The following is a 27,496-nucleotide window of genomic DNA, read 5'->3' as shown; positions in this document are numbered from 1 at the left end:
CTATTTTATACACGCAGTAATTCTAATAAATCTTTTATTATCCTCTTCTCCCCAGCCCTTCTCTGAGACAGAAAAGGTCCTTTCTCTCAATCCTTACAGCACTTGTTCATAAGCAGGATAGCACAATAGTTAAGTAACTTCAGATCCAGGTCCTGCCACTAATTAGTTTGAGCAAATTAATCTTTTCGGCCTTATTTCTTCATCTGTAAAGCAGGTTATGTAAATTAATTACCTCAAGAGTTGTGTGGGAATTAAATGACTTAATATAGGTAAAGCCCCAAAGTGACACAGTGGCACTTAATGCTGTTAACTGTTACTAAAATTATGATAAATAAAAAGTAATTTCAAATTTTCAGCTGGGCTTTTATATAATTGAAGGCAGCTAAGAGAGGTTCTGTTTCTACTCCTTGCTCTACATTGGCAAATTATGAGTTCTGTTGAAAAGGATAGTCATGCCATGGCTGGTGTGGCTCAGTGGCTTGAGTGCTGGCTTGCAAACCAGTAGGTCATTAGTTAGATTCCCAGTCAAGGCACATGCCTGGGTTGTGAGCCAAGTTCCCTGTTGGGGGCATGCAAGAGGCAACCGGTGGATGTATCTCTGGCACATTGATGTTTCTCTCCCTCTCTTTCTCTCTCCTTTCCCCTCTCAAAAAATAAATAAAACTTAAAAAAAAAAGATCATCATAAAATATGGTAATGAAAATACTGAGAAGTTATCTAACTTGTGTGATTAGAAACATTAAAGTTATACATTTTTAATATATTTTATTTAATCTTTATTGTCTCTTTTCCATTACCATTTAGTCCCTTTATATTCCCCTCCCCACAGGAATCAACACACTGTTGTCCATGTTCATGAATCCTTTTCCCTTTTTGCTCAATCCCTCCATCCTCAACCCTACTCCCAACAGTTGTCATTTACTCTCTATGAGCCAGTCTCTGTTTTGCTTATTAGTTCAGTTTGTTGATTAGATTCCACATATGAGTGAAATGATATAGTATTTGCCTTTCTCTGACTGGTTTATTTCACTTAGCATAATGTTCTCCAGGTCCATCCAGACTGTTGCAAAGGGTAAAATTTTCTTCATTTTTATGACTGAGTAGAATTCCACTGTGTAAATGCCCATAGTTGTTTATCCACTGATCAACTGATGGACACCTGGGCTGCTTCCATATCTTGGAAATTGTAAATAATGCTGCAATGAACATAGGGGTGCTTATCTTCTTTCAAATTAGTGTTTTGGATTCTTTCGGATATATTCCCAGAAGTGGGATTGCTGGAATAAATGGCAGAGCCATTTTTAATTTTTGAGGTATCTCCATACTGCTTTCCAAGTGGCTGCACCAGTCTGCATTCCCACCAAAAGTGCAGAAGGGTTCTCCTTTCTCTACATCCTTGCCAGCACTTGTTGTCTGTTGATTTGTTAATGATGGCCATTCTGACAGTTGTGAGATGGTATCATTGCGGTTTTTATTTGCATTTCTCTGATGACTGGTTATGTTAAGCATCTTTTCATGTCTGTTGGCCATCTGTAAGTCCTTTTTGGAGAAGTGTCTATTCAGGTCCTTTGCCCATTTTTTAATTGGGTTCTTTGTTTTTTTGAGTGTTGAGTTTTGTAAATTCTTTATAAATTTTGGATATTAACCCCTTATCAGATGTATTGGCAAATATGTTTTCCCATTCTGTGGGCTGTCTTTTTATTTTGTTAATGATTTCCTTTGCTGTGCAAAAACATTTTAGTTTGATGTAGTCTCATTTATTTTTTCTTTTGTTTCACTTGCCTGGGGAGATATAGCCAAGAAAAAATTTGTACGAGCAATGTCTGAGATTTTGCTGCCTATGTTTTCTTCTAGTATTTTTATGGTTTGGGTCTCACATTTAAGTCTTTGATCCATTTTGATTTTATTCTTGTATGTGGTGTAAGAAGGTGGTCTAGTTTCATTTTTCTGCACACATCTGTCCAATTTTCCCAACACCATTTATTGAATAAACTATCTTTGTTGTATGTTTTTGCCTCCTTTGTCAAATATTGACTATAAAGGTGTAGGTTTATTTCTGGGCTCTCTATTCTTCTCCATTGATCTATGTGTCTTTTTATGTTAGTACTAGGCTGTTCTGATTACTGTAGCCTTGTAGTATAGTTTGGTATTAGGCAGCATGATTCCTCCAACTTTATTCCCCTTTCTCAGGATTGCTACTGCTATGCAGGGCCTTTGTGGTTCCATATACATTTTTGAAATATTGTTCTAGTTCTGTGAAATATGCCATTGCAATCCTGACAGGAATTGAATATATAGATTGCTTTGGGTAGTATGGACATTTTAATGATGTTAACTCTTCCTATCCAATAAACATGGTATGTACTTCCATTTATTTGTATTTTCTTCAATTTCTTTTTTCAGTGTCTTATAATTTTCTGTATATAGGTCTTTTACATCCTTGCTTAAGTTTATTCCTAGGTATTTTATTCTTTTTGAAACAACTGTGAATGGGATTGTTTTCTTAATTTCCTCTTCCATTAGTTTATTAGTAGCATATAAAAATGCAACTGGTTTCTAGATATTAATGTTGTACCGTGCTATTTTGCTGAATTCATTTATTAGTTCTAGTAGTTTCTTAGTGTATGATTGTTTTGATACATTGCTGTATTTGGTTTGTTAATATTCTCTTGAGGACTTTAGCATCTATGTTCATCACGATATTGGCCTATAATTTTCTTTCTTTGTTGTGTCTTTACCTGGTTTTGGAATTAGGATAATGCTGGCCTCATAAAATGAGCTTGGGAGACTTCCCTCCTCTTGAGTTTTAAGAAATAGTTTGAGAAGGAGAGGTGTTAGTTCTTCTTGGAATGTTTGGTAAAATTCACCTGTGAAGTCATCTGGTCCAGGGCTTTTGTTTGATGGGAAATTTTTTTTTAATTTCTACTTCAATTCCACTAGGTGTAATCTGTCTATTCAGATCCTCTGGTTCTTCCTGATTTAGTTTTGGACGATTGTATAATTCTAAGAATTTATCCATTTCACCTAGCTTGTCCAGTTTGTTGGCATGTAATTGTTCATAATATTTTGTTACAATCCTTTGTATTGCTTTGGTGTAGGTTGCTATTTCTCCTCTTTCCTTTCTGATTTTATTTGGATCCTTTCTCTTTTTCTTGATGAGTCTGGTTAAAGGTTTGTCGAGCTTGTTTATTTTTTCAAAGAACCAGCTCTTGGATTCATTGATCTTCATTATGATTTCCTCCCTTCTACTCACTTTGGGTTTCATTTGTTGTTCTTTTTAAAGTTCCTTTAAGTGTGAAGTTGGATTGTTTTTCTGAGCTTTTTTGTGTTTGTTTGTTTTTTTGAGATAGGCCTGTAATGCCATGAATTTCCCTCTTAGGATTGTTGTGTCCTCATTTTCATTTGTTTGAAGGCACCTTTGGATTTGTTCCTTGATCTCGTTGTTGACTCATTGTTTAAAAACATGTTATTTAGCTTCCATGTCTGCATATTTTTCAGTGTTCTTTTTGTGACTGATTTCTAGTTTCATAGCACTGTGGTGAGAGAAGACGCTTGATATAATTTCAATCTTCTTAAATTTACTGAGATTTGTTTTGTGTCCTAACATGTGGTGTATCCTAGAAAACATTCCATGTGCACTTGAAAAGTATGTATATTCTGTTGCTTTGAGGTGAAATGCCTTGAAGATATCAATTAAATCCATTTAATCTAGTGCTTTGTTTAAGGCCACTGTTTTCTTGTTTATTTTCTGCCTGGAAGAGCTATCCACTGAAGTGTTACAATCCCCACCTATGACTGTAGTTCTGTTGATCTCTCCCTTTATACCCCTCAAGATTTGCTTTACTTATTTAGATACTCCTAGGTTGGGAATGTAAATGTTTACTAGGGTTATATCCTCTTGGTGGATTGTTCCCTTTATCATTATGTAGTGTCCTTTGTCTTTTGCTATAGCCTTGGTTTTAAAACCTATTTTGCTGGATATAAGTAATGCTACTCCAGCTATTTTTTCTTTTCCATTTGCATGAAATATCTTTTTCGAACCCTTTACTTTTAGTCTGCGTGTATCTTTTGATCTGAGATGGATCTCTTGGAGGAGGCATATGTATGGATCTTGTTTTCTTATCCATTCAGCTACAGTATGTCTTTTGGCTGGAGCTTTCAAGCCATTTACATTTAAAGTGATTAACCATAGATATGTATGTAGTGCCATTCTATTGTTAGACTTTTTCTCTTTTTTCTTTCTTTCTTTCTCTTTTTCTTCTTAAAGCAAGTCCTTTGACATTTGTTGCAGTACTGGTTTGGTGTTAACACATTTTTAGCTTCTTCTTCTCTGGGAAGCTCCTTATTTCTTCTTTGTTTTTAAATGATAGCCTTGCTGGGTAAAGTGGCCTTGGTTGTAGGTCTTAGCTTTTCTTCACATTTAGTATTTCATGTCACTCCCTACTGGCCTGAAATGTTTCTGTTGAGTAATCAGATGCCAGCCTAATAAGTGCTTCCTTGTATGTAACTACCTGCTTTTCTCTTGTGGCTTTTAGGACTCTCTCGTGTTTAAGCCTTGTCATTTTAATTATCACGTGTCTTGGAATAGGGCTCTTTGGGTCCAACTTGTTTGGTTTTCTCTGAGCTTCCTGGACTTGTGTGACTTTTTCTTTCACCAGTTAGGGAAGTTTAGGTCATTATTTCCTCAAATAGGTTCTTGATCCCTTGCTCACTCTCTTCTAACTTCTGGTATTCCCATGATGCAGATATTGTCAGACTTCGTGCTGTCCAAATTTTTTCTTAAGCTCTCATTTTTTAAAAATTCTTTTTTCTTTTTGCTGCTCTTCCTGAGTGTTGTTTTCTACGTTGTCTTCCAAAACACTGATTCTATCCTCTGCTTCATCTAACCTACTGTTTATTCCTTCCATTGTATTATTTATTTCAGATATTGCATTCTTTATTTCTGACTGGTCCTTTTTTATGGTTTCTATGTCTTTGGTTATGCTGTTGAGTATCCTTATAATTGCTACTCTAAACTCTCTATGTGATAAATTGCTTGCCTCCATTTCATCTAGTTCTTCTGGAGAATTTACTTGTTCTTTTATTTTGGGTCTGTTTCTTTGTCTTCCTTTTGGCTTCTTTATATTTACACCTCAGTTGTTAAACTAATCAGTCACTAAACTGATCAGTTGTTAATCTAATCAAGCTGTAATCAGCTGTGGGGCTTAAGCACCACAGGGTGGGGCAGGGGTATTGCATCCCCTGAGACTATGCCATTCAGAGAAGAGTGTTCTGCCTGAGAGAGATGGCTCCTACAGTATGGGGAATGACTCAGCACATGGACCCTGATGGCTGTTCCTTCAGTTCTCTTCCCAGAGTCACCAACCCCAGGCTCCCCTCAAGTGTCCCTAGTCCACTCTTCCCTCCCTTTGCCAGAGCCCAGGGTAAATGGCTGCAAAAGAAATTTTGCGCGTTGGACCGTTAGAGGCTCTCTGCATCTCCAGCCATCTCTCCCTGGCAGACAGAAACCTTGCTGCTTTCCACAGCTGGCTGTTACCTGGGTTCCTTTCTGGCTCTGGTGCTCTAGGCTGGGGAGCCCAGCTTGGGGTTTAGATCCCACACTTCTCAGGGGAAACACTTCAGCTGCTGCCTGTGGGAGCCCGGCCAGGACTCTCATGTCTCTGAATGCCCTACACTCCCCACCAGTCACACTGGTGAAGTGGTTTCTTCTGTCTGTCCTTGGTTATAAGGCTTCTCTCCAGCTAGTGTTGAATTGGTTATTCTGGATGATTTCTCTACAATTTAGTTGTAATTCCAGATTGGTCCTGGGAGGAGGTTAGTGTAGCTTCCACTTACCCCTCGCCATCTTGGTTCTCCCTGAAATTCTGCCTAAAATATATTTTTAATGTATATTATTACTATACATTTCACAAACTCATCATGGTATGACTGATAACTTCAACCTATTTTTTAATGACTTAGGCTAATTTTTTGGTGAAACTGGTCTGTCATTTTTGTTGTTGTTGGCAAAATATAGCTGACTCACATGGCAAAAATAAAAATTTTGGAAGAAAAAAATATAGGATCAAAAACAAAACAAAAACCACATTATAGAATCCTACTATTGTTACCCTGTCAGTGTAGTGTATAATCTCAACATGTAACAATACTCACATATAATATATGATTAACAATAAGTAAAATCAAATTTAATATGTGATAAGCAGAATATAAAATTATATATGGCAAGTCCCAATTTTGTATTAAATTTTTGTGTAAATAATACATATGTATATAGATGAGATCATGAAAGCTAACATGTGATGACTGTATGACTGCTTGAAATTTTTTGACAGTTTCTTATTACTTTCCAAATATTCTTCAAAGAGCATGTAGAATGCTTAGCTGAGTACTTAGCATATGTAAAGGAATGAATGAGTGTTAACTATTAGTAAAAATAAAAAAAGATTTAAACTGCTAATAAAAATTTAAAACACATCTCCGTTATCCCATAACTTTCACAGTCTTGCCACAAAACTGTTTTAAAAATAAGACTTGAGTAACTAAGAACTTCTGAGTTAAATTTCACTACCAATCAAATTCCCTACAGGGGAATTGGTAACTACAAGAAATTACAAATGTACTGGCAATTGCACCATAACAAAGAATTAGATAAAATGGAGTGTGTGGTTTTTAGTAGTCTATGGATCACCATGAACTATTGTCATTTAATTGTTTCTAGAAACCTATTTTGAATGCTATTGATTTTAAGACAAGTTCTTATAGTTGTCTGTCTGTAACAAATACAGACTTGGGTTTATAAAAACCAAGCTGCCAAATTAAGCATAACCAACTGATATTGTCAATATGTGTTTGGAATGTCTTAATTATATTTGTTACATTCATTTAAAAAAAATTATTGGCAAAGTTGTTGAAAATAACTTTAGGTAGAAAGAAAACTTAAATTGGTAAAATTTCGTATACAACCATTATTTTTCCCCCGAGAACTGGGAGAAGACTAATCATTCAATTAAAGAAACAAAAGAACTAAAGTCCAACCTAAATTATTTAGATATTTACATCTAGCATATTATCTAAATTATGAGGTAAAAGAAAGTAACTGTCTTTCCCTTCTTTCCAGCATTACTTTGGATTTCTGCTTTAAACAATTTTTTTCCAGCTCTATTTCGATATAATCCTTCACCAAATCCACTATCTAAAAGCAACAAAGTCAAATGCAAATTAAAATTGAGAAGCTGAAAATTAAGGGATGTAAAAATGTCAAATTGACATTAGTTTTCTCCTCTAATTCATCTTATATATGTCCCTTGTAATTCTCTAGCTTATTAATAGCTTTTAATATAGTAACTCACTAAAATGGACTATCGAACTCTTTATCAGCACAGCATATTTGGCCCTCTATTATCTGGCCCTCCCAGTCACACCTGTCACTACTTTTATATATATAACTATACTCTAGTCAAATTAAACTACTGACCATTCCCTAGCTATCTATATACAGTGACTTTTTTTTGCTTTTGTACTTCTGAGCATGCTATTCTTGTTGCCTGGAATGACCTCTATATCAGCCTAAACACCTATCTTGACATACTCATCTCTGAATCCCTCTACAGTGCCTATCAAACAATAAGCATTGTAAATATATGTTGAATGAGATGAACTATACCTGCCTTACTACATTAACCATACACTACCTTCTATTATGCTTTAAATATTACATTCACTCAAGGGAGGATATGGCATCTTCATTCAACTCAACAAATATCTATTGAGTTTCTCTGCACTTGAAGAAATACAAAAATGGATAATTCAATCTTAAAATTTAGTGAGGCAAACAGACATGCAAACAGATAATTTCAATATCATGGGTTTCAAAAAGTTTAATATAAATCATATGACGCCAAAAGGTGAGTTCTGTAAGAACAAAGGAATATACCTAGCCCATGGTGAAAAGAAGAGGGAGGAAGAGATGTGCAAAGTTTTCCTGAGAAGACAACAACTCTATTGAGTTTTTTATGAAAGAGGAATTCTGACTGATTCAATTAAATATTTCATTTGATCTTTTTTCGTATGCTTATCTATTTCATTAATTCAAGAATTATGAAACACCTATTATGTATGTCCAAGACCCCGAGATATAGTGGTGGATGATACCTACCCTCTGCCTGCCCTCATAAAGACCACAACACACTTCCGGCCAAGATGGAGGCTTAGACGGACACGCTAAGTCTCCCTCTACAACTAGAGAGGAATACAACTACTTCAAAACAAAGGATAACTAGAAATTCCAGAAAATAAAACTACACGGAAGCCCAACATATGAAGTTATAAACCAGCGGTGCCATTCGGGCAGGTAAGAATTAAAGAGGGCAAAGCTGTTTGCGGAGCGGCGGGGCGGCGAAAAATCCCGGAGGCAGTCAAGCCCCTGGCAGTGCGCGACCCCAGCGCTGGGGAGAGCGGCCACCGCATCACCTTGAACAGTGAGGCCCAGGGGGGCGGGAGGACGGATCCCGGTCTCCTAGCTGAATAACTGTGTGAATCCATTTTGGACCCCCGCCCCCAAAGAAAGAAAGCACCACAGGGCTGCGAAATAGGTCGCAGACAGGCGCCGGGCGCTGACTTGTGACGCCAAACAGCGCCGGTCGCTGGGTCATTACGAGTACACAGGCACTGCCCCCGACAGCCGGCCCAAGAAAACAAAACGCATCTGTCAAAATGTGGCAGACAACTATAGAAATACCGGTGACACAGCTCACCAGGCAGCAGATAGAGAACCTGACAGATGAACAGATAAGAAACCTGTCAGAGGCTCAGTTCTGGGCCATTGTTATCAGGTGGCTTACAGAATTCACAAAAGAGCAGGAAAAAGATAAGAAAGAAGTGAAAAACTTTCATAACGAAAGGAACAAAACCGCATACGAGACAGACGGTGAGGAAAAGAAATCCAGAGTTCATTTCAACAAACTGGAATATGGAGAAGGAACAAGCAGTCAACCAATGCAGCGAGAGGAAATGGGAAGCAGCAATGAGAGGATCAGAAACCTCTGGGACAGCTATAAAAGGCCCAACATAAGAATCATTGGTTTGCCAGAGAATGAGGAAGATGAACTAGAACTTGAAAAATTGAATGAAAATATAATAAAGGAGAACTTCCCAGAATTGGGGAAGGGAATAGACTTGCAGGTCCAGGAAGCAAGGAGAGTTCCCAAGAGACTGGACCCAGGGAGAACCACTCCAAGACACATTATAATCAAAATGTCAAAAATTAAAGATAAAGAGAGAATCTTAAAAGCAGCAAGAGAGAAGAAAAGAATTATGTACAAAGGGGTCCCAATTAGACTATCAGCAGACTTCTCAAGGGAAACCCTACAGGCAAGAAGGGACTGGCAAGAAATATTCAAAGTAATGAAAATCCAAAACCTACAACCACGAATACTCTATCCAGCGAAATTGTCATTCAGAATAGAAGGACAGAGAAAGTGTTTCCAGGACAAAATAAAACTGAAAGAGTTCATTAGATCCAAACCACTGTTATATGAGATGTTAAAGGGACTGGTTTAAAAAACAGAAGCTAAGGAGATGAAACAAAGGCAAACTAAACAGGCAACGAGAGTGGAAAAGGAACTGTGGGTACGGGAAGCATATTTGGGGGAGGTCAACAGGGAGGGGGAATGGGGAAAGGGAGGGAGATGATATAGGAATTGGGGATCAAGGTAGGAGGGAATGGAATAGACGGAGAGAGGTTGGGAGGAACTGTATGCACAACTAATGGACATAATCTAAAAGGGGGGGACAACTGGAGGGAGGGGGGCCACCGGGTGGAGGGGAGCAGAGGGAAGGGAAATTGGCACAAATGTAATATTTTAATCAATAAAACACATTAAATCTGAAAAAAAAAAAAAAAAAAGACCACAACACAGATCAGGAGACAGATACATCCCTAACATAATTTTTTAAAGTGCTATAAACACATTCAGAACAAATAATGATGGACTACAGGGAAAGAAGCAATCAATTCTGCATCAGGCTTCATAAAGGAAATGTCATCTGAGCTGAGCCTTAAGTAATATTAGAATTTCACTAGACATAGAAAAAAGATTTCTAAGTAGATAGAGAAGGTACTCAAGATATTTTGAAAGTGTTCTGAATTTAATAAAATTAATGGTAAATGACTGTAAATGAATTTTAAAGAAAGACAATGTCTAATTCAACACAAGTGACACTGGCAAAACTAGAATTAAATTCATTTACTCATACAGGTATGACATTTCCAGTACAGTTAAGTCACATATTAAGTCATTCAGAGTGCTAAGTACCAAGAGAGCTATTTCTAAGCCATTTTGCCTCTAACTTAATGCAGAGCAAAACAATTACTTAAAGGTCAGAGTTAAACAAGGCTCTTTAAACACCTAATAGTATAAATATGTGCATAAGACAAGAATATTTATCTTCAGGTACTATTCAGATTCTCCATTGTTATGTCTGTTAAAGGCCTTGTTGTTGTTTTTTTTCATTTAGTTAATTGGGATTTTTCTCCACTTTAACCAAACATCATCATAACATATTGGATACTTTTTAGTTCTGTGGTTTAAACATATGGTTCTTAACCTTTTATGGATCTGTACCCTTTACTGACCTAATAAAAGTTTTGTACCCTCTCTCTGGAAAAACTAAAATGTACACACACACACATTTTTGTACACTGTATTAAGGTCAGAGGAGGCTGTTTTAGAACCTGGTTAAAAACTTTATAAAGGCTTGAAACTCATACTAAACTATTTTGAGAATCATAAAATTAAAATACCAATCAAAAGGCTATGAGGTCAGTTAATACTTTACCCAACAGAGTGTACAGCAGTGCTATGACAGCTAACCTTGGATCTCTTTTCATTGTTCCCCAAAACCAAATGAGAAACACAACAAATAGTATTATTATTCATAGCTGATATAAAATGTAGGATCTTACAAACAAGTTTATATAGATACAAGTAGATGGGAATATGACCTAAAGTCTTTAACTTCAGGCTTTTAAACATTTTGATGTTATTTAAATATTGGCCCTATGTAACAGATTACTTATAGAATTAATGCTTTAATATCATTCTAAATTAAAATCAATTTTCTCAGGTTATAAAGTAGCTTGCTGTAAAAACTAATTTCATGTTTTAAACTCCACTAGATGAAAAGGCTGAGAATAAAATGATTTGTTATATAAAGTTCAATAGATGAGTTTTAAATGTTTTTTTATGTGTTTAAATGTTATCGTCTTTAGAAAATAAACAAAAAATTACAAAATCACCGAGTATCTTTCACTTGAACAAACTCAGCAAAATTACACTGTGCCAACATGCTAAGCCTTAATAATTCACAATTGATTTAAAACACAAAACCCGAAATGGACATATGGATGCAACGTTACCTAAGAAGGTAGTCTTGCTCCTCTCACCCCCTTGACCTCCAAACAAAAACGATCCTGCTTTTGATGGAACTTCTAGAACCAACTACCAATTTATATGAAACACAGAGGACAAAACATGGAATGCTATCCGCAAAATCCAAGACTGTAAGACAATCTAGACATCCTTGTTTTTTCAACAAAATCACTGTAAAAAAGAAGGGGGTGGGGTGTGGATAAGATGAGAAAAGGAGAAGAAAGGGAAATTTATAAATTAAAAAATAAATGAACCAATCACATTATGCAAACTTATTTGAATCATGAGTCAAACAAAGGAAGTAATTTTTTTTAATTATAATTTTTGAAACAATTGAAAATGTGAGCAGTGAATGGGTATTTGCAATTAAGATTATTTTTTTGATGTGATATGGTATTGTAGTTATATTTTAAATAAGAGTCCTCACCTCCAAGAGTTACAATATAAAGCATTTATAGAATAATCTACTGTCAATGGTTTGTTCAAAATAATACAGAAGAGGGGTATATAGAAGGTATGAATGAGGCAGAAACAGACATAATGTATTGTTTAGGGCTGGGTAATAGGCATATGACTGTTTGAATAGTCTGTTTTGCTTTTTTCTATGTTAGAAATTCCCTGATACACAATGTAAAAACTAATCTAAAAATAGATTGCTTTGTGTAATATTCTATGACAAACATGACTTTCAATGTCTCTCTATTCTTTTTCAAAGGAATAAGCCTGGCACTCACCCCATTTCCAGTCATTTCACCCACTTCCCATATGTAACTGAGTCCCTTTCAGTTGCTGCTCTAGGGTTTGCATACATTCTAAGACCATGTGGACCTTTTAAGTGGTGAGAATCCAGTTACAGCCAGAGATTTGCTATTTGGTTGAGATCCAAGATGGCGGAGGAGTAAGTGGAAGCTACACTAACCTCCTCTCAGGATCAATCTGGAATAACCAACTGAACACTAGCTGGAGAGAAGCCTTATAACCATGAACAGACAGAAAAGGCTGCTTCATCACAACATGACTGGCAGGAAGTACGGAGATTCGAAAGGGCTGGCTGGGCTCCTATTGGTGGCAGCTGAAGGGATGCAGAAACATCTCAGCAGCCAGGGGTTGCCCCTGAGGATGGAGTCTGAACACCCAGCTGGGCTTCTCAGCTTACAGCAACAAAGTGAAAAGTAAAGTAGCATCCAGCTGTGAAAAGCAAAAAACTGTGGGGTATTTTGCTGGCCTGAGAGAAACAGCTAGAGACAAAGAGCTCTTAAAGGGACCATGTACAAGAATACACTGGAACCCACTTACCCTTCAGTAGAGGGAGGGTACAGTAGAGACGCTTAAGGAGAGTTTGGGGCAGTGGTTTTGATAAGGGAACTGAGGGAGTAGCTCACCAGGTCGCAGTGCTGACTCATTCTCCATACTGCAGGTAGACCACTCCCTCCAAGTGGCATCAGCCCCAGCCCAACCCATGGGAATGAATCTGCCTGGTCTTCAGTGCTTAAGCCTGATGGCTGATCACAGATTGAATAGATTAACTAAAGGAGACAAAGACAGTAGGTCTCTGGTAGTCTCAAACAGGCTCCCTAGACCCAGACTGGGACATGATCAGATGCCACTAGGGGCAGATCCAGAAAGTAAAGAAAGTACACATCTACAACAGTCTATAAGACATGGTGGGAGGAGTGATTCTCAGTCAGCCAGCTGGCGAGAACGACCCACCAAAGAGAAACACAACAACAACCCAAACCCAAGTACAACCAGACAGCTCAAATAAACAGCATAAAGGGCATCCCAAGAGCATCAAGTTGAGGAGATCAAGGAGACTGCACCACTGAATCCCACGGATCTCCTACCACAGAAGTTTACAAAACAAAGACAGAAAGTCAAAGCAAACCAATCTAAGAAACAGAAACAAACAAGAAGAGTCACAAAAAATGGGGTGACAAAGAAACAAACCCCCATCGAAAAGAAAGGAGGAATCCCCAGAAAGAGTGCTAAATGACATAGAGGTAAGCAAACTATCAGACATGGAATTCAAAATAATGCTTATAGGGAAGCTCAAAGAGTTCAGTGAGCTCAAAAAATATATATAAAGAACTCCAAGGGACCTATGAAGAACTCCAGGGAAGCTACAAGAACTTGCTGAGAACTGTACCAGCATTAAAAAGGACATAGAAACTCTCAATTAAGAGCCAGGAGGAAATGAAGAACACAATTTCTGAATTAAGAAACATGGTAGAGAAAATCAAAAGCAGAATAGATGAAGCAGAAGACTGGATCAGTGAGCTGGAAGACAATGTAGAAATAAATTCTCAGACAGTGGTATAAAACAAAAAATGACTTAAAGAGAATAAAGAGGCTTTAAGAGAGCTCAGGACAAGATGAAACATAATAATATCCATATCACAGGAATACCAGAAGAAGAAGAGAAGCAATGGATAGAAAACCTGTTTGAAAAAAGTAATAACAGAAACCCTACTGTCAACAATGGACAGATCTTCAAAGCAAAGAAACACCAAGGATATCATGACTCTGAACAACACTCTAAATCAAATGGACTTAATTGATATATACAGAACATTTCACCCCCCAAAAGCAAAATATAAATTATTTACAAATGCACATGAAACATTTTCAAAAATAGACCACATGGTAGGGCACAAAACAAGCCTCGACAAATTCAAGAAAACTGAAATTATATCAAGCATCTTCTCAGATCACAACAGCTTGAAAGAAGAAACCAACTTCAAGGAAAAAACACAAAAACATTCAAATTCATGGAGACTGGATAACATGCTATTAAATAATCAACGGGTTAACAATGAGATCAAGGAAGAAAAAAAGTTTCTGGAAACAAATGACAATGAACACACAACAACCCAAAGACTATGAGACACAGTAAAGGAAGTCCTGAGAGGGAAGTTCATAGCAATACAGACCTACCTTCAGGATAGAAAAATCTCAAATAAACAATCTAACCCTATATCTACAAGAATAGAGGAACAACAACAAACAAAGCCCAGAGCAAGTAGAAGGAAGGAAATAAGATCAGAGCAGGATTAAATGACACAGAGATTAAAAGAACAATTCAAAGGAGCAATAAAACCAGGAGCTAGCTGGTTCTTTGAAAAGATGAACAATATTGACAAGCCTTTAACCAGACTCATCAAGAAAAAGACTCAAAACAAATAAAACCAGGAACAAAAAAAGGAGAAATCACAACCAATACCACAGAAATACAAAGGATTTTAAGAAATTACTACCAACAACTATATGACAAGGAATTTTTGACAACCTAGGTGAAATGGACAAGTTCTGGAAACATATAATCTTCCAAAACTGAATCGAAAAGAAGCAGAAAGCCTGAACATACCAATGACAACTAGTGAAGTTGAAGCAGTAATAAAAAAACTCCTGGCACACGAAAGCCCTAGACCAGCTGGCTTCATAGACGAATTTTACAAAGCATTTAGGGAAGAACTAACTCCTATCCTTCTCAAACTACTCCAAAAAATTCAAGAAGAGGGAAAAATCCCAAACTCTTTCTATGAGGCCGGTATTATCCTAATTCCAAAACCAGGTCAAGACACTACAAAGAAAGAAAACTACAGGCCAATATTACTGATGAACATAGATGCTAAAACCCTCAACAAAATATTGGCAAACCAGATCCAGCAATACATTAAAAAGATCATACACCATGATCAAGTGGGATTCATCCCAGGAATGCAAGGATGGCAAAATATTTGCAAATCAATAAGTATAATACAACACATAAGCAAAATGAAAGACAAAAATCACATAATCATATCAATAGACGCTGAAAAAAGCATTTGATAAAGTTCAGCACCCATTTATGATAAAAACGCTCAGCAAACTGGGAACAGAGGGAGCATACCTCAACATAATAAAGGCCATATATGAGAAACCTGAAGCCAACATCATACTCGATGGGCAAAAACTGAAAGTACTGCCCCTAAGATCAGGAACAAGACAAGGATGTCCACTCTCTTCACTCTTTTTCAACATGGTCTTGGAAGTTCTTGTCACAGCAATCAGACAAGAAAAAGAAATAAAAGGCATCCAAATTGGAAAAGAGGAAGTAAACTGTCATTATTTGCAGATGACATGATAGTGTACATAGAAAACCCTACAGACTCCACTAAAAAACTATTCGACCTAATAAGTAAATTTGCAAAATAGCAGGATACAAAGTCAATATTCAGAAATTGAAGGCGTTCCTGTACACCAACAATAAAATGTCAGAGATAGAAACTAGAAAAAAAATCCCATTTAGCATAGCAACAAGAAAAATAAAGTATCTAGGAATAAACTTAACCAAGGAGGTAAAAGACCTGTACTCAGAAAACTACATAACACTGAAGAAAGAAATTAAGGAAGATACAAATAAATGGAGGCATATACCATGTTCATGGATGGGAAGAATCAACATCATTAAAATGTCCATACTACCGAAAGCAATTTATAGATTCAATGTAATCCTTATAAAAACACTAATGACATATTTCACAGATCTAGAACAGATACCTCAAAAATGTATATGGAACCAAAAAAGACCCTCAATAGCCACAGCAATCCTGAGGAAGAAGAACACAGTAAGAGGAATCACAATACCTGATATTAAACTACACTACAAGGCTACTGTAATCAAAACAGTCTGGTACTGGCATAAGAACAGACATATAGATCTGTGGAAGAGAATAGAGTGCCCAGAAATAAACCCAGGTCTATATGGTCAACTAATACTTGCCAAAGGGGGAAGAAACAGAAAATGGAATAAAAAGAGCCTCTTCAACATATGGTTTTGGGAGAACTGGACAGGGACATGCAAAAAAATAAAACTAGACCACCAACTTACACCATACACCATACACCATAATAAACTCAAGATGGACCAAAGACTTAAATGTAAGCCGTGACACCATAAAAGTCCTAGAGGAAAACAGAGGCAGGAAATTTTCAGATATCCCAGGTAGCAATATTTTCACCGATATATCTCCTAAGGCAAGGGAAATAAAGGAAAGAATAAACAAATGGGACTACATCAAACTAAAGAGTTTTCTGCTCACCAAAAGAAAACATCAGCAAGATGAAAAGGGAACCAACCGTATGAGAAAACATATTTTCCAAAGATACCTCGGACAAGGGAGTGATCTCCAAAATATATAAAGAACTTATACAACTTAACACCAAGAAGACAGACGACCCACTTAAAAAATGGGCAAAGGACCTGAACAAACCCTTCTCCAAAGAGGACCTGAACAAACCCTTCTCCAAAGAGGACATACTGAGGGTCCATACACATATGAAAGAATGCTCAACATCACTAGCCATCAGAGAGATGCAAATAAAAACCACAATGAGATACCACCTCACACCAGTCAGAATGGCCATCATCAACAAATCCGCAAACAACATGTGCTGACGAGGATGCGGAGAAAAGGGAACCCTAGTGCACTACTGGTGGGCATGCCGACTGTTGCAGCCACTGTGGAAAAGAGTAGGGAATTTCCTCAAAAAACTAAAAATGGAACTGCCTTTTGAACCAGCAATTCCATTGCTAGGATTATACCCGAAGAATCCTGAAACACCAATTCAAAAGAACCTATGCACCCCTATGTTCATAGCAGCGCTATTTACAATTGCCAAGTGCTGGAAACAGCCTAAGTACCCATCTGTAAATGAGTGGGTTGAAAACTGTGATACATTTACACAATGGAATATTATGAAACAGAAAAAAAGAAGGAACTCCTACCACTTGCAACAACATGGATGGAACTTGAGAGTATTATGCTTAGCAAAATAAAAGCCAGGCAACAAAAGACAAGTACCATATGATATCACCTAATACAGGAAACTAATCAACAACACAAACAAATGAGCAAAATTCAACCAGCGGGATTTTAACAAGGAGCAGACTAATAGAGATAAGGGGAAGTGGGGAAGAGGAGAAGAGGGGTCAGAAGAGGAAGGGCCTAGTCAAGGAACTAGTATAAATGACCCATGGACATGGACAACAGGGTGGGGAATGACTGTGGGAGAAGGGGTGGGCGAGGTGGTGGGAAGCAATGGGGGGAAAAGTGGGACAACTGTAATAGAAAAACAATAAATAAATAAATAAATGTAGTGAACATCACAAAAAAACCAAATTAACATGAAACCCCTATCTCTACTTCTGTATAATTTAGTAATTCCATTGTTAACTGTAACATACAATGAATCCTAAGAACATTATGACAGCGAGAGGAAAGCTCTGAGGGAATCAACAGAAAAAGTGTATATGTTTAGTACAGTGTTAACTTTACTGTTTCTTTAGTAAACTTGATATTACTTGCAAAAATAAAAATGAAAATAAAAACATAAAACATGAGGTGCCATGGGGAGACTAATTCCAATAGTCCACTTGTATGCAAATTTTGTGGAAGAAATTTTCTCCGATATCAATCTCAAAAAACTGAGAATGTATATCATTACAGTTACTATAAAAGTCAATGTACTAGGGTAGTAAATTGTAAAATTTAAGTAGAAGTGTTTATGTTTAAAGCTTTTGCAAACCCAAATGTAGTTACTATACATTGAGATGTTATCATTTTTAAGAAAACTTAAGTCTAGCAAATGAGATGTATCTGAGAGAGAGCGGGGCTATCCTTTCGAAAAAAGATCCCCAGAATATTTCATTGCTAAATAACAAATCAAACACTTTTTGCATTACATTATGACAGTGTTTTTTTCCCCCTAATTGTAATTTAGAAGGTTTAAACTCTCACCAAACAGCAATATTAGTAAAGTACTTGCAAAATATGGCAAGAGGTTTAGTCAAGCAATTTTACCTTAAACTGGTTTATCACAATCTGTATTCTGTTTTTGTCTTGTAGTGGGATGCCTACACAGAAATGAACAAGTTTGAGTTCCCAGACTTACATTCAAAGAACTACAAAAGCTATTGGAAGAGTTACTTTTGTCTGAAGGTACTTTCAAATAGCTGTACTCCAATGCTTCAAATATGAAAGTTTTGTGTGAGTTCTTAGCACTAGCTATTTCAAGTCCTTAAAGCTGTACCTACAGAATCTGTAGATTTAATATCTTGAACAATATTAAAATAAAATTGTAGAAAAAAATTAGAAAGAGTTGAAGGGATAATTAAAAATCACCCACACCCCTGGATGGTGTGGCTCAGTGGATTGAGCGCTGGCTTGTGAACCAAAAGGTCGCTGGTACAATTCTCAGTCAGGGCACATGGCTGGGTTGTGGACCAGGTTCCCAGTTGGGGTCATGGAAGAGGCAACAGAAGACATCTATGTATCTCTCACACATGGATGTTTCTCTATCTCTTTCACCCTCCCTTCCCCTCTCTCTAAAAAGTAAAATATCTTTAAAGAAAATTCACCCACAGTTCACTACCCAGTTACAACATTTAACATAAGTGTACTATCTTACAACTTGGATAATATATATTTTAACTCTATTTTTTTACCTAGTTTATTCAAATTTGTAAATGCTGATTTCCTTTACATAAAATCATTTCTTAACGATAAAATATGCTCATGTAGAAAATCTAGGGCATACAGAAAAGTTAAAAATGAAAAATACCCAGGATCTTTCTACTTAGTAATAACCACTATTAACACTTTGTTGGTTTTCCTCCTCCCCACCCCCCTGCCCCTGCCAGTGTATATACTTAATATCCTGTCTTTTAAGCATGGTTAATTCTGGAACATTCACAGGTAGATGATGATATACAAAGGGGTAGGTGATAGGTAACACTACCACTGGGGTTTATTAATCTTTCCCAATTAAAAAAAAAGAACCACCTCAAGTAACTTAATATGTATTTTAAAGATTCATATTAAAACCGCTATTATTTGTTCCAGGCACCTCTAATTACATGGAGAGAGCCTACATATGATTTGAAAGCTAAACTACAACCATGAAGGAAACCCAATCTTCTCTCCAAAAACATGATTTTTTCCCCCCTCTGCTCGTTTATTTTTCTTAGAAACAAGAATAAATACAAGGCCACAAATACAATGAGAAAGACATAAGGCAGAATACATTAGAATCCATTAGTGCATTTTTACTATATTACACCTATATCATTCTCAAATTAATATTCTCAAATGTAACAAAACCTCCTAAAATAAGCCTATAAGTTTACTATAAAATACCTTTTACGTATTCCAGAATAAATTCTTTTCAACTTAACTGCCTCTTAATAACCATTTCAGCTTTTAATATATTATATACTTTAATTATACTTTTCTAAAAATTTATTTATTTATTTATTTTTAGAAAGAGGGGAGAGGAGGCAGAGACAGAGAGAAACATTGATTGGTTGACTCTTCCACGTGCCCCACTGGAGACTAACCACAACCCAGGCATGTACCCTGACTGGGAGATTGAATCTGTGACCTTTCTCTTTGAGGGATTATGCCCAACCAACTAAGCCACACAAGTCAGGGCTAATCGTATTCTTCTAAACTTCCATCTTTCCAGTGAAAACACTGAATGCTCACACAAAGTTTTGCCTTTAGTCCCCTTGCATTTTTACTAGACTCAGTCCTGGGCAATCTGCTTCACTCCCATTTCTTCAACCATCACCCTTCTGCAGGTCAATTCCTAATTAAACATCTCTAATCTAGCCCTACTCACTCTGCTGAGCTCCATATGCAGCCTTCCAGTAATTGTCAGGTGAGTATATTCAAATAAATGCCTCCTATTGTTTTCCCTCAGAATCACCATCACCTGGGCTCAAATTCATTCTGGATATCATCCTTTCCTTCACGTACCATGTCCAATAGCTTGCCACTTTACCATTTTACCTGCAGAATATATCTCTTTTGTATCCTCATCCACTTTTCAGTTTCCTTTGCTTATTATCTTTTAATGGAATTGACTCAATAACCTTTTAATTGGTTTCCTTTCTTCATTCTCTTCCCTTCCATTTCAGTTTTCAGACCTCAAAATACTAGTAAAATCATACCATCTCCTTAGCTAAAACCTGTGATGGATCTATGCACTGCCTACATTTTAAATTCCTTAGGAAGCAATCAAGAATCTTCATAATTAGTCTCAACCTATCTTCCTAGACTTATCTGTCACTACAGCCCCTCATTGTCTTACACTCTAAACACTGGGTATAAACTATTCCTCTGGAATACTGTGTACTTTTCTGACTATACCTTTAATTGCTTGTTTCTGGTTACCTACCATCTTGATGTAAGGAATAATGTCATGTTTATTGTTCTATCTACAGGACTTTAGCTATCATAATTCAAGTAATTGTTTAATGAACTCCTCAACTTCACCTATCAATATTCTACCCACTCTCCAAAACCTTAACCTCTAGAATAAAATCTAATAAAGTGTTTTTCAATCCCAGCTCCCTCCTCTCCCCTTGTATTACAACCCCTTTGCACTCCCCTAATACTCTATAATAAAGCCTTTCTAGCCATGTATATTTAACAGCAAATTAATTCAGAAATGAAAAATAATTTTAACAAATATATATTATATTAAAGCTTATTCTCACTAAAACATTATTTTAAATAACCAAAATTAAAATTTCAGCTCTGTTGGGGTCACTGGTGATGCCTCTTCTATAACTACAACTTTTTAAAACTACAAAAAGCCATCTTCTGACTGTGTAGCAATATTCTTAAAGCTTTCAAAATTATTTTCAAATTTAAAAGCTTTCAAAAACATCATTTAAAATTTGCCAGAGACAAAAATTCTTATTAATATCTGACAGTTTCTAAAGCTTTGTGAATAACTTCCTAACTAATAGGTATTCTCTATTCCTTTCCAATTATTTTCTTCTATTTCTAATGTTAACTGATATTTCTTTTGGTTGCTTCAAGTAAATAAGACTGCTTTTAAAATATAACTTTCTTGAGAATAGATATGTTGTCTATCTTAGCACTAGTTATTAGAAATAATACATATAACATATTGTTTTAATTTATATGATTATACTTACTAACTATACACATAATGCTATTAAAAACACCACAAAAACCAAACCAAAATAAAAAATTTTTTAAAGGAGAAAATAAAATTAGAATATATCTAAGTTGTATTATTTTCTTTCCTCACCCCAATCAATCATCCTGCAAATCTGGGGTGCAGACACTACTCCGGAGACCATACTGTAGCCATATAGAAGTACCTATAGTATCCAGAAACACTTTATTGTTTCATGCCTTATATTCACGGCAGTTGAGCATTCTGGAATGCCCATTTCAAACCCTCCAAAAAAGAAAAAACTCAGTAGCAATATTCAACTTCAAGAATCAGCTCAAGTATAAAGTTCTCTGAGATACCTTGTAACTACTGCAGTCTCTTTTCCCCTTCTCCTTCCTCCTCTCACTTGCCATCCCCAGGCTTCTCCCCTCCCCTTCAGATTTAGGGCTCCTTCCTCTTAAATTCCCCTTGTACCTTGTTTATATGTCCATTATAGAATCATTACCTTTTTTAAAGTATGTTTCCCTACTCAACTATAAATCACTTAAGGGCAGAGAACTTATCTTTTTATCTCAGGGACTTGAACATCTAGCTCTGGCAGATATTCTCACGTGCAATCAACTAAGCTAGCCTAACACTCACATAGCACAGATGAAGAAATCGTCATTCAAGTGCACAGATGAAGAAATCGTCATTCAAGTAATACAACGGGTCCAAAGTACTAATGCCATTGGGCTGCTCTATAATAATAATATAGCATCCTTTTTACCTAACATACCTTGTTTTGTGCTCACTAAAAGGCTCACTACTTTATGGAGCACATATAAAGTTCTCCTTACTGTAAATCTGAAAATAAGAGTTAATTCAATATCTAATATATACATATTCTTATATATTTCTTATATATGAAAATAAAACTTAAATGATAATATCTAAGTGACTTATTACTAAAATACCACATACAACTTGTTTACAAATAACGTATCTGAAAAAAGTTATGCTGAAAATCATACTCATGTGGACAGTTTATAGACTATTGCTCTGGAACATCTATGTATCCTGATTGGATGCCGAAGAGTTGCAAACTATGCTTTTTCTCAGATTTTAGGCTATTACATAAAAAGAAATGATTTCCTAGTATCAAGAAGTATGGTCTGGCAAACCTATCATTTACAAAATGTTTACATATATCAAACACAAAAAACTGAGGAACTCAAAACTTCATCTATTTGAGACCAGCATATTACTTTTTGCTAGTAAAATGTAAGAGTTTTATCTCTTGCCACGGCTGGTATGGCTCACTTGGTTGGGCGTCCTCCCTCAAACCAAAAAATCTCACCCTGAGGTACACCTCAAAATCACCTGGGGCCTTGAACATATGTGCCCTTAGAAACAATTCAGTTGGTCTGGGTGGTTCCTCGGCATATGTATTCTGGAAAAGTTTCCCAGATATATTCTGATATATGCTTTCAATTAAGAATCACTGATCCTGAGGAGAGAATGAGTTGGATTCCCAGTCAGGGCAAATGCCTGAATTGCAGGTTCAGGCCCCAGTTGGGGTAAGTAAGGAAGGCAACCAATTGATGTTTCTCTCCCTTTTTCTCCCTCCCTTCCCCTCTCTCTAAAATAAAAAAAAAATTTTTTTAAATTTATTTCTCTTGGACTAATATCAGAAATATATTATGTTTATAACAACAGTATGGAGGCTACTAAATTATACTGGAATGAGCATTAGCCATGGGGATTCTAAGGATTTAGAAATTTACCTGTATGTGAAAGAGAAAGTCTCCCTGTTCTTTTGTGGGATTCAAAATATTATTATACAGACAATGCTTTTGAAAATACTTATAGTTCAGCCCTAGCTGGTGTAGCTCAGTGAACTGAATGTTGGCCTATGAGCAGAAAGATAGCTGGTTTGATTCTCCGTCAGGGCACAAGCCTGGATTATAGGCCAGGTCTCCAGTTGGGTGCATGCCAGAGGCAATCAAGGTCCCCAACTGGGGGTGAATGCTGATTTTTTCGCACAGCTATGTTTCTCCCTCCCTTCCCCTCTATCTAAAACATAAATAAAACCTTAAAAAAAAAAAAAAATACCTACAGTTCATTCAAACCTATATGCTACTTCTTAGCACTTTCATACAGCTATTCTCTTGCCTCATTCTAAATCCTGTTTCTACATCTGTAGAACCAATCCTTGGATTAAAAGAAATCTATGGTTCCTTCCACATCTAAAATCCTGTGACATCAATTTCTAGTATATTTTACTACTTAAGAATAGTAATATGTGTATGGATTGTTTATGTTGGTCATAACTATTATACAAAACACTGTGGAATCAGGGGTAACAAGTACACTCCCCAAGTATAATGTCACTAAAAAATATTAAAAGTAATTTACAAAGCATATTTGTAAATAATGATTCTGTTATCAAATACTTTACGAAAGGATTCAAGTAGTTCCTTAGTTTAAATAGAACTTCCCTAGTGAGTCAAACACTGTGTTAACAACTGTTTTCAATGAAAGAAGTCACTGTGATGAAAAGAACATACAGAAGCCAGTGACAGATTATTTTAAAATTACAAATATAAATCTAGGGCCAAAAAATTAACACAACTTTTCAGAGCCATTCCATAAAAACAGTAGTACAATGCCCAGTTTCAGATATGAGGAAAATATTCATTTTATTCAACTACTATTATCATGGTTAAAACACTTATATTGGGCTCACTCTGGGACCTTTACCATTGACTATACATTTAACTCATTTAATCCTACAGCAACCCGATGAGGTAGGTACTATTATTATCCCCATTTTACAGATGAGGAAACTAAAGCCAAAAAGGTAAAGTGACTTATTCAAGTTCACTTCAGCTAGTTAAGCGTCAAACTATTATTCAACTACTATTTCCAACAGTCAATTATTTTTCTATTTCTAAAAAATTGCCACTTGAGATATTAATTTGACTTGTATAAACTATATACAGTAACTATTATAAACTAACATATTTGTCTTAATAGATTCCATTATTTCCTAATATAAAGAAAAATAACTGACTGACTATATGGGTAGCGTACACCAACAGCACAGAGCCACTTCATTTACCTATAAAAATTTCTGGTAGAATAAACACAAATACCTAAACGTATTAACAATTTTGCGTTGATGCACCCACTATTATTGCAAAAATTCAGTCTCCTCACATGAAGCTCAGAAAAAAAGATCAGGAATACACCAAAGTAATCAGTAACCATTTAATAATTCCATAAATCTCCGACAGCCGACATGGGTAGAAAAACGATACTATTATTTTTTAACGGTTTGAAACAACCACCTTTTTACATGGGCTAAAAGTATTTTCCTAACGATATTTCACGCGAAAACTGTCTAAAAGATGCAGATCCAACTTCCACCCTACTAAAACTTTTCCTCTGCCCACCCCTAAAATTCTTCCTCGGGGCACCGTTTCCCTTTAAATCCACAAACTTCACCTGCTCTTCAGCTCTGGCCTCGGCTTCCTTCTCAGCTTCTTTTCATCTGGGTGCTGGGTGCGTTCACCCACATCCACCACAACCCTGCGGGCCCCCGCCCTGCGCTGCTGCTCCTCCCAGGGTTCTCCGCACGAACTCAGCACCTATCAGCGACGCCCCCCGGCCCCAGGCCCAACCCATCCTCGGACACGTGCTAGGGTGTGTTTGTGTCAGTACGTCAGTGCCACCTGGGACAGGGCTCACTTACCGGGAGAGAAGCGCCAACTTCTGCTCCAGCATCATCTCCAGCTTCTGGCCCTGTCTGGAGATCCAATGGTCCACTCCATGCAGGCGGTAGCACGCTTCCAGCATTGACCTGAAGTCAGCCACGAACTCGGTGATGCCCCCGTACTGGCCGCTACTGAACTTTTCCTCCATCTTCAGCAGACACATGCCCTGCCCGGGCTGCAGCAGGAGGAAGCGACTGCCCCGGCCCCCGCTGCGCGGCCCCTCGGCCACCTCCTCCTCCTGCTCCCCCCCGGAGGCAACGCCCCCCAAGGGTTGCAGGAAGGGGGCGGTGAGGCCCCGGTGCTTTTCCTGCAGGAATTCGCCCAGGATGCGATAGCCCTGCTGCAGCTCGTAGCTTAGCTCTTGCTCCTTACAGCCACCGCCCCCGACCACCATCGCCGCCTCCTCCTCCTCCTCCTCCAGGTCGTCCGCGTCTTCCAGCGAGGAGACACTTCTTCCTCGGACAGTCCCCGAGGCCGGGGCCACCACTGCCACCTCCTCCTCGTCCTCTTCCTCGGCCGCCAGCGGCGGCCGCTCCTCCTCCCCGGCCGGCTCCATCTCCCCCAGCGTCTTGGGCACGCTTACACCCCCGGCAGGCCCAGGTTGGGCGATGTGGAGCGGCCACCCGAGGCGCCGACGGACGCGTGAGCGCGGGCCGCTTCCTCAGGGCTCAGCCGCACCGCGGAGCCCCAGCCGCATCGGGCCTTGCTCTCCTCAGCAGCCGGCTCGACTCAGTGCGCGCGGGGGTCCTTGAGCTCGCCGCCAGCGGGGCGGGGTTACATGGCGCGCGGGGTATGGGGGAGAGAAGAGGAGAGCCTAGGTGCCCTCCTCTCCCCTCCCCCCGACGGCGGCGCGCGCGGCCCTCGCTCGCTTCACCCCTCTGTGCCCCGCCCGCTCCTTACCCGCCGGGCCGGGCCGGGCCGGGCCTGGCCGCCGGGCCCTCGGCGCCCCACCCCCTCCCGGGCCGGCTAGGGTACTGGGAGGGGGCGAGGAGGAAGGTGGGGGGTTCTTCTCTCGCCTTCCCGGAGGGGGCCACAGCGTTGGGCCGCGGAAGCTCAGTCTCCTCCTCCTCGGCTCCCTCACACCCCCTCCCGCCCCTCTCTACCTGCGGGGCACTCGGGCATGGAGGAGGCGGCGCGCGAACCCGGCCGGGCGACAACTGTCAGTTATAAGCCCTGCTGGGCGGTGGGGGAAGGGGGAGGGGGAAGGAGCAATGGGAGGGGCAGAGAGAGAAAAGGGAGGGCACTCAGGTCCCCACTCCCCCCGACTGGAGAAAGCTGTGGAAAGCAGCAAAGAAAAAGGCTCCGTCGCCATCCACGGCGCGCATGCGTATTAGAGCTACCCCGCCCTCTTCGCGTCCCTCCCTGCTACGCGAAAGCAAGGACTTCGGCTCAGCTATAGGTCCCGAGGCCTGGTAGGTTGCGCGGGCCAATGATGTCATCAGCTTGTAGACAACTGTAAGGGCGGAGTTGAGAGGGAAGCGAGGCGCTTGCGTAGCTTTACACGCCACCTCCAGAGAGGCCAAAGGAAGAATGAAGGCGGATATTTCTTTTGCGAGAGACCCTTACTAGTCCTAAAAACTAAAATTAACCTAGAAGGCGCTTGCTAGATAACTTTTGTTAAAAGCAAATGAAAAGAAGGTACAAAATAAATCCTGTCCTGTAAAATTTGTATTTCTCTGCACACAGCCTCCCCCCTTGTGATTACTGCGGTTTTTAATATAAAACTAGAATTTTAAAGTGTAAAAAGGCGGTTCAAGAACTCGACTAACTGAAATACATGTTCACATGCAGGAGAAAAGGATATGATTTGTAGGACTCGGATTTCTGAAATTCCTGTCTCCAGTTCTTAACAAATTTCGCTTGGAAACTAACCTCGTTTTTCGTTAAAATGGAAAAAAGCATCTCCATATTCTTGAGATCTAAGAATAAAGGAATATACTCTTGAGACTAAAAACAGTTTTCAAATATTTCAAATCTAAGCTGTACAGCATTAGCTATTAAATAGTTGTTAGCATGGCCTTACAATGTCACGTTTTTAAATTAGTTTTAGAAAAGGTCTAAAAAGTGCACCCATCATTCACATTAATTTATGTATTGCTTAAGATAAGTGGGCAGAAAGGAACTAATAGTTCCATAAAGCAGATATTACTATTTCCTCATATTCAATTTGAAAGATGCACACATATTCTATTTAGAAGAAATAAAACATTTGTAAGAGTAAAAGCTATATAAGTGGTCGAGATATTCTTACTCGAGATTATCTTTCATTAAAGACATTTGCAATTTTTTAGGCACAAACGGCATTCTCTCCTCACAGCCTATAGATGTACATCA

General features: G+C 38.2%; 1 protein-coding gene across 2 annotated transcripts in view; it reads right to left on the bottom strand.

Moving 5' to 3' along the window:
* Positions 1-26,078, bottom strand: part of BRD10 (bromodomain containing 10) — a 124,730-nt gene extending 98,652 nt beyond the window's left edge. Inside the window, exon 1 of one of the 2 annotated variants that reach the window (XM_090274117.1) lies at positions 25,141-26,078. In XM_090274117.1, the coding sequence (XP_090130243.1) occupies positions 25,141-25,718 (578 nt within the window). In that variant the 5' untranslated portion in view covers positions 25,719-26,078. The remainder of the gene's footprint in view (positions 1-25,140) is intronic. The other variant, XM_090274118.1, reaches the window with a different exon arrangement.
* Between the last annotated feature and the right edge of the window lie 1,418 nt (positions 26,079-27,496).

The sequence above is a fragment of the Furipterus horrens genome, unplaced genomic scaffold, assembly GCF_987537825.1.
Source record: "Furipterus horrens unplaced genomic scaffold, mFurHor1.1.pri manual_scaffold_4, whole genome shotgun sequence".
Taxonomy (NCBI): Eukaryota; Metazoa; Chordata; class Mammalia; order Chiroptera; family Furipteridae; genus Furipterus; species Furipterus horrens.
Note: the sequence above shows the minus strand (reverse complement) of the source record. Positions and strands in the feature narration are given on the sequence as shown.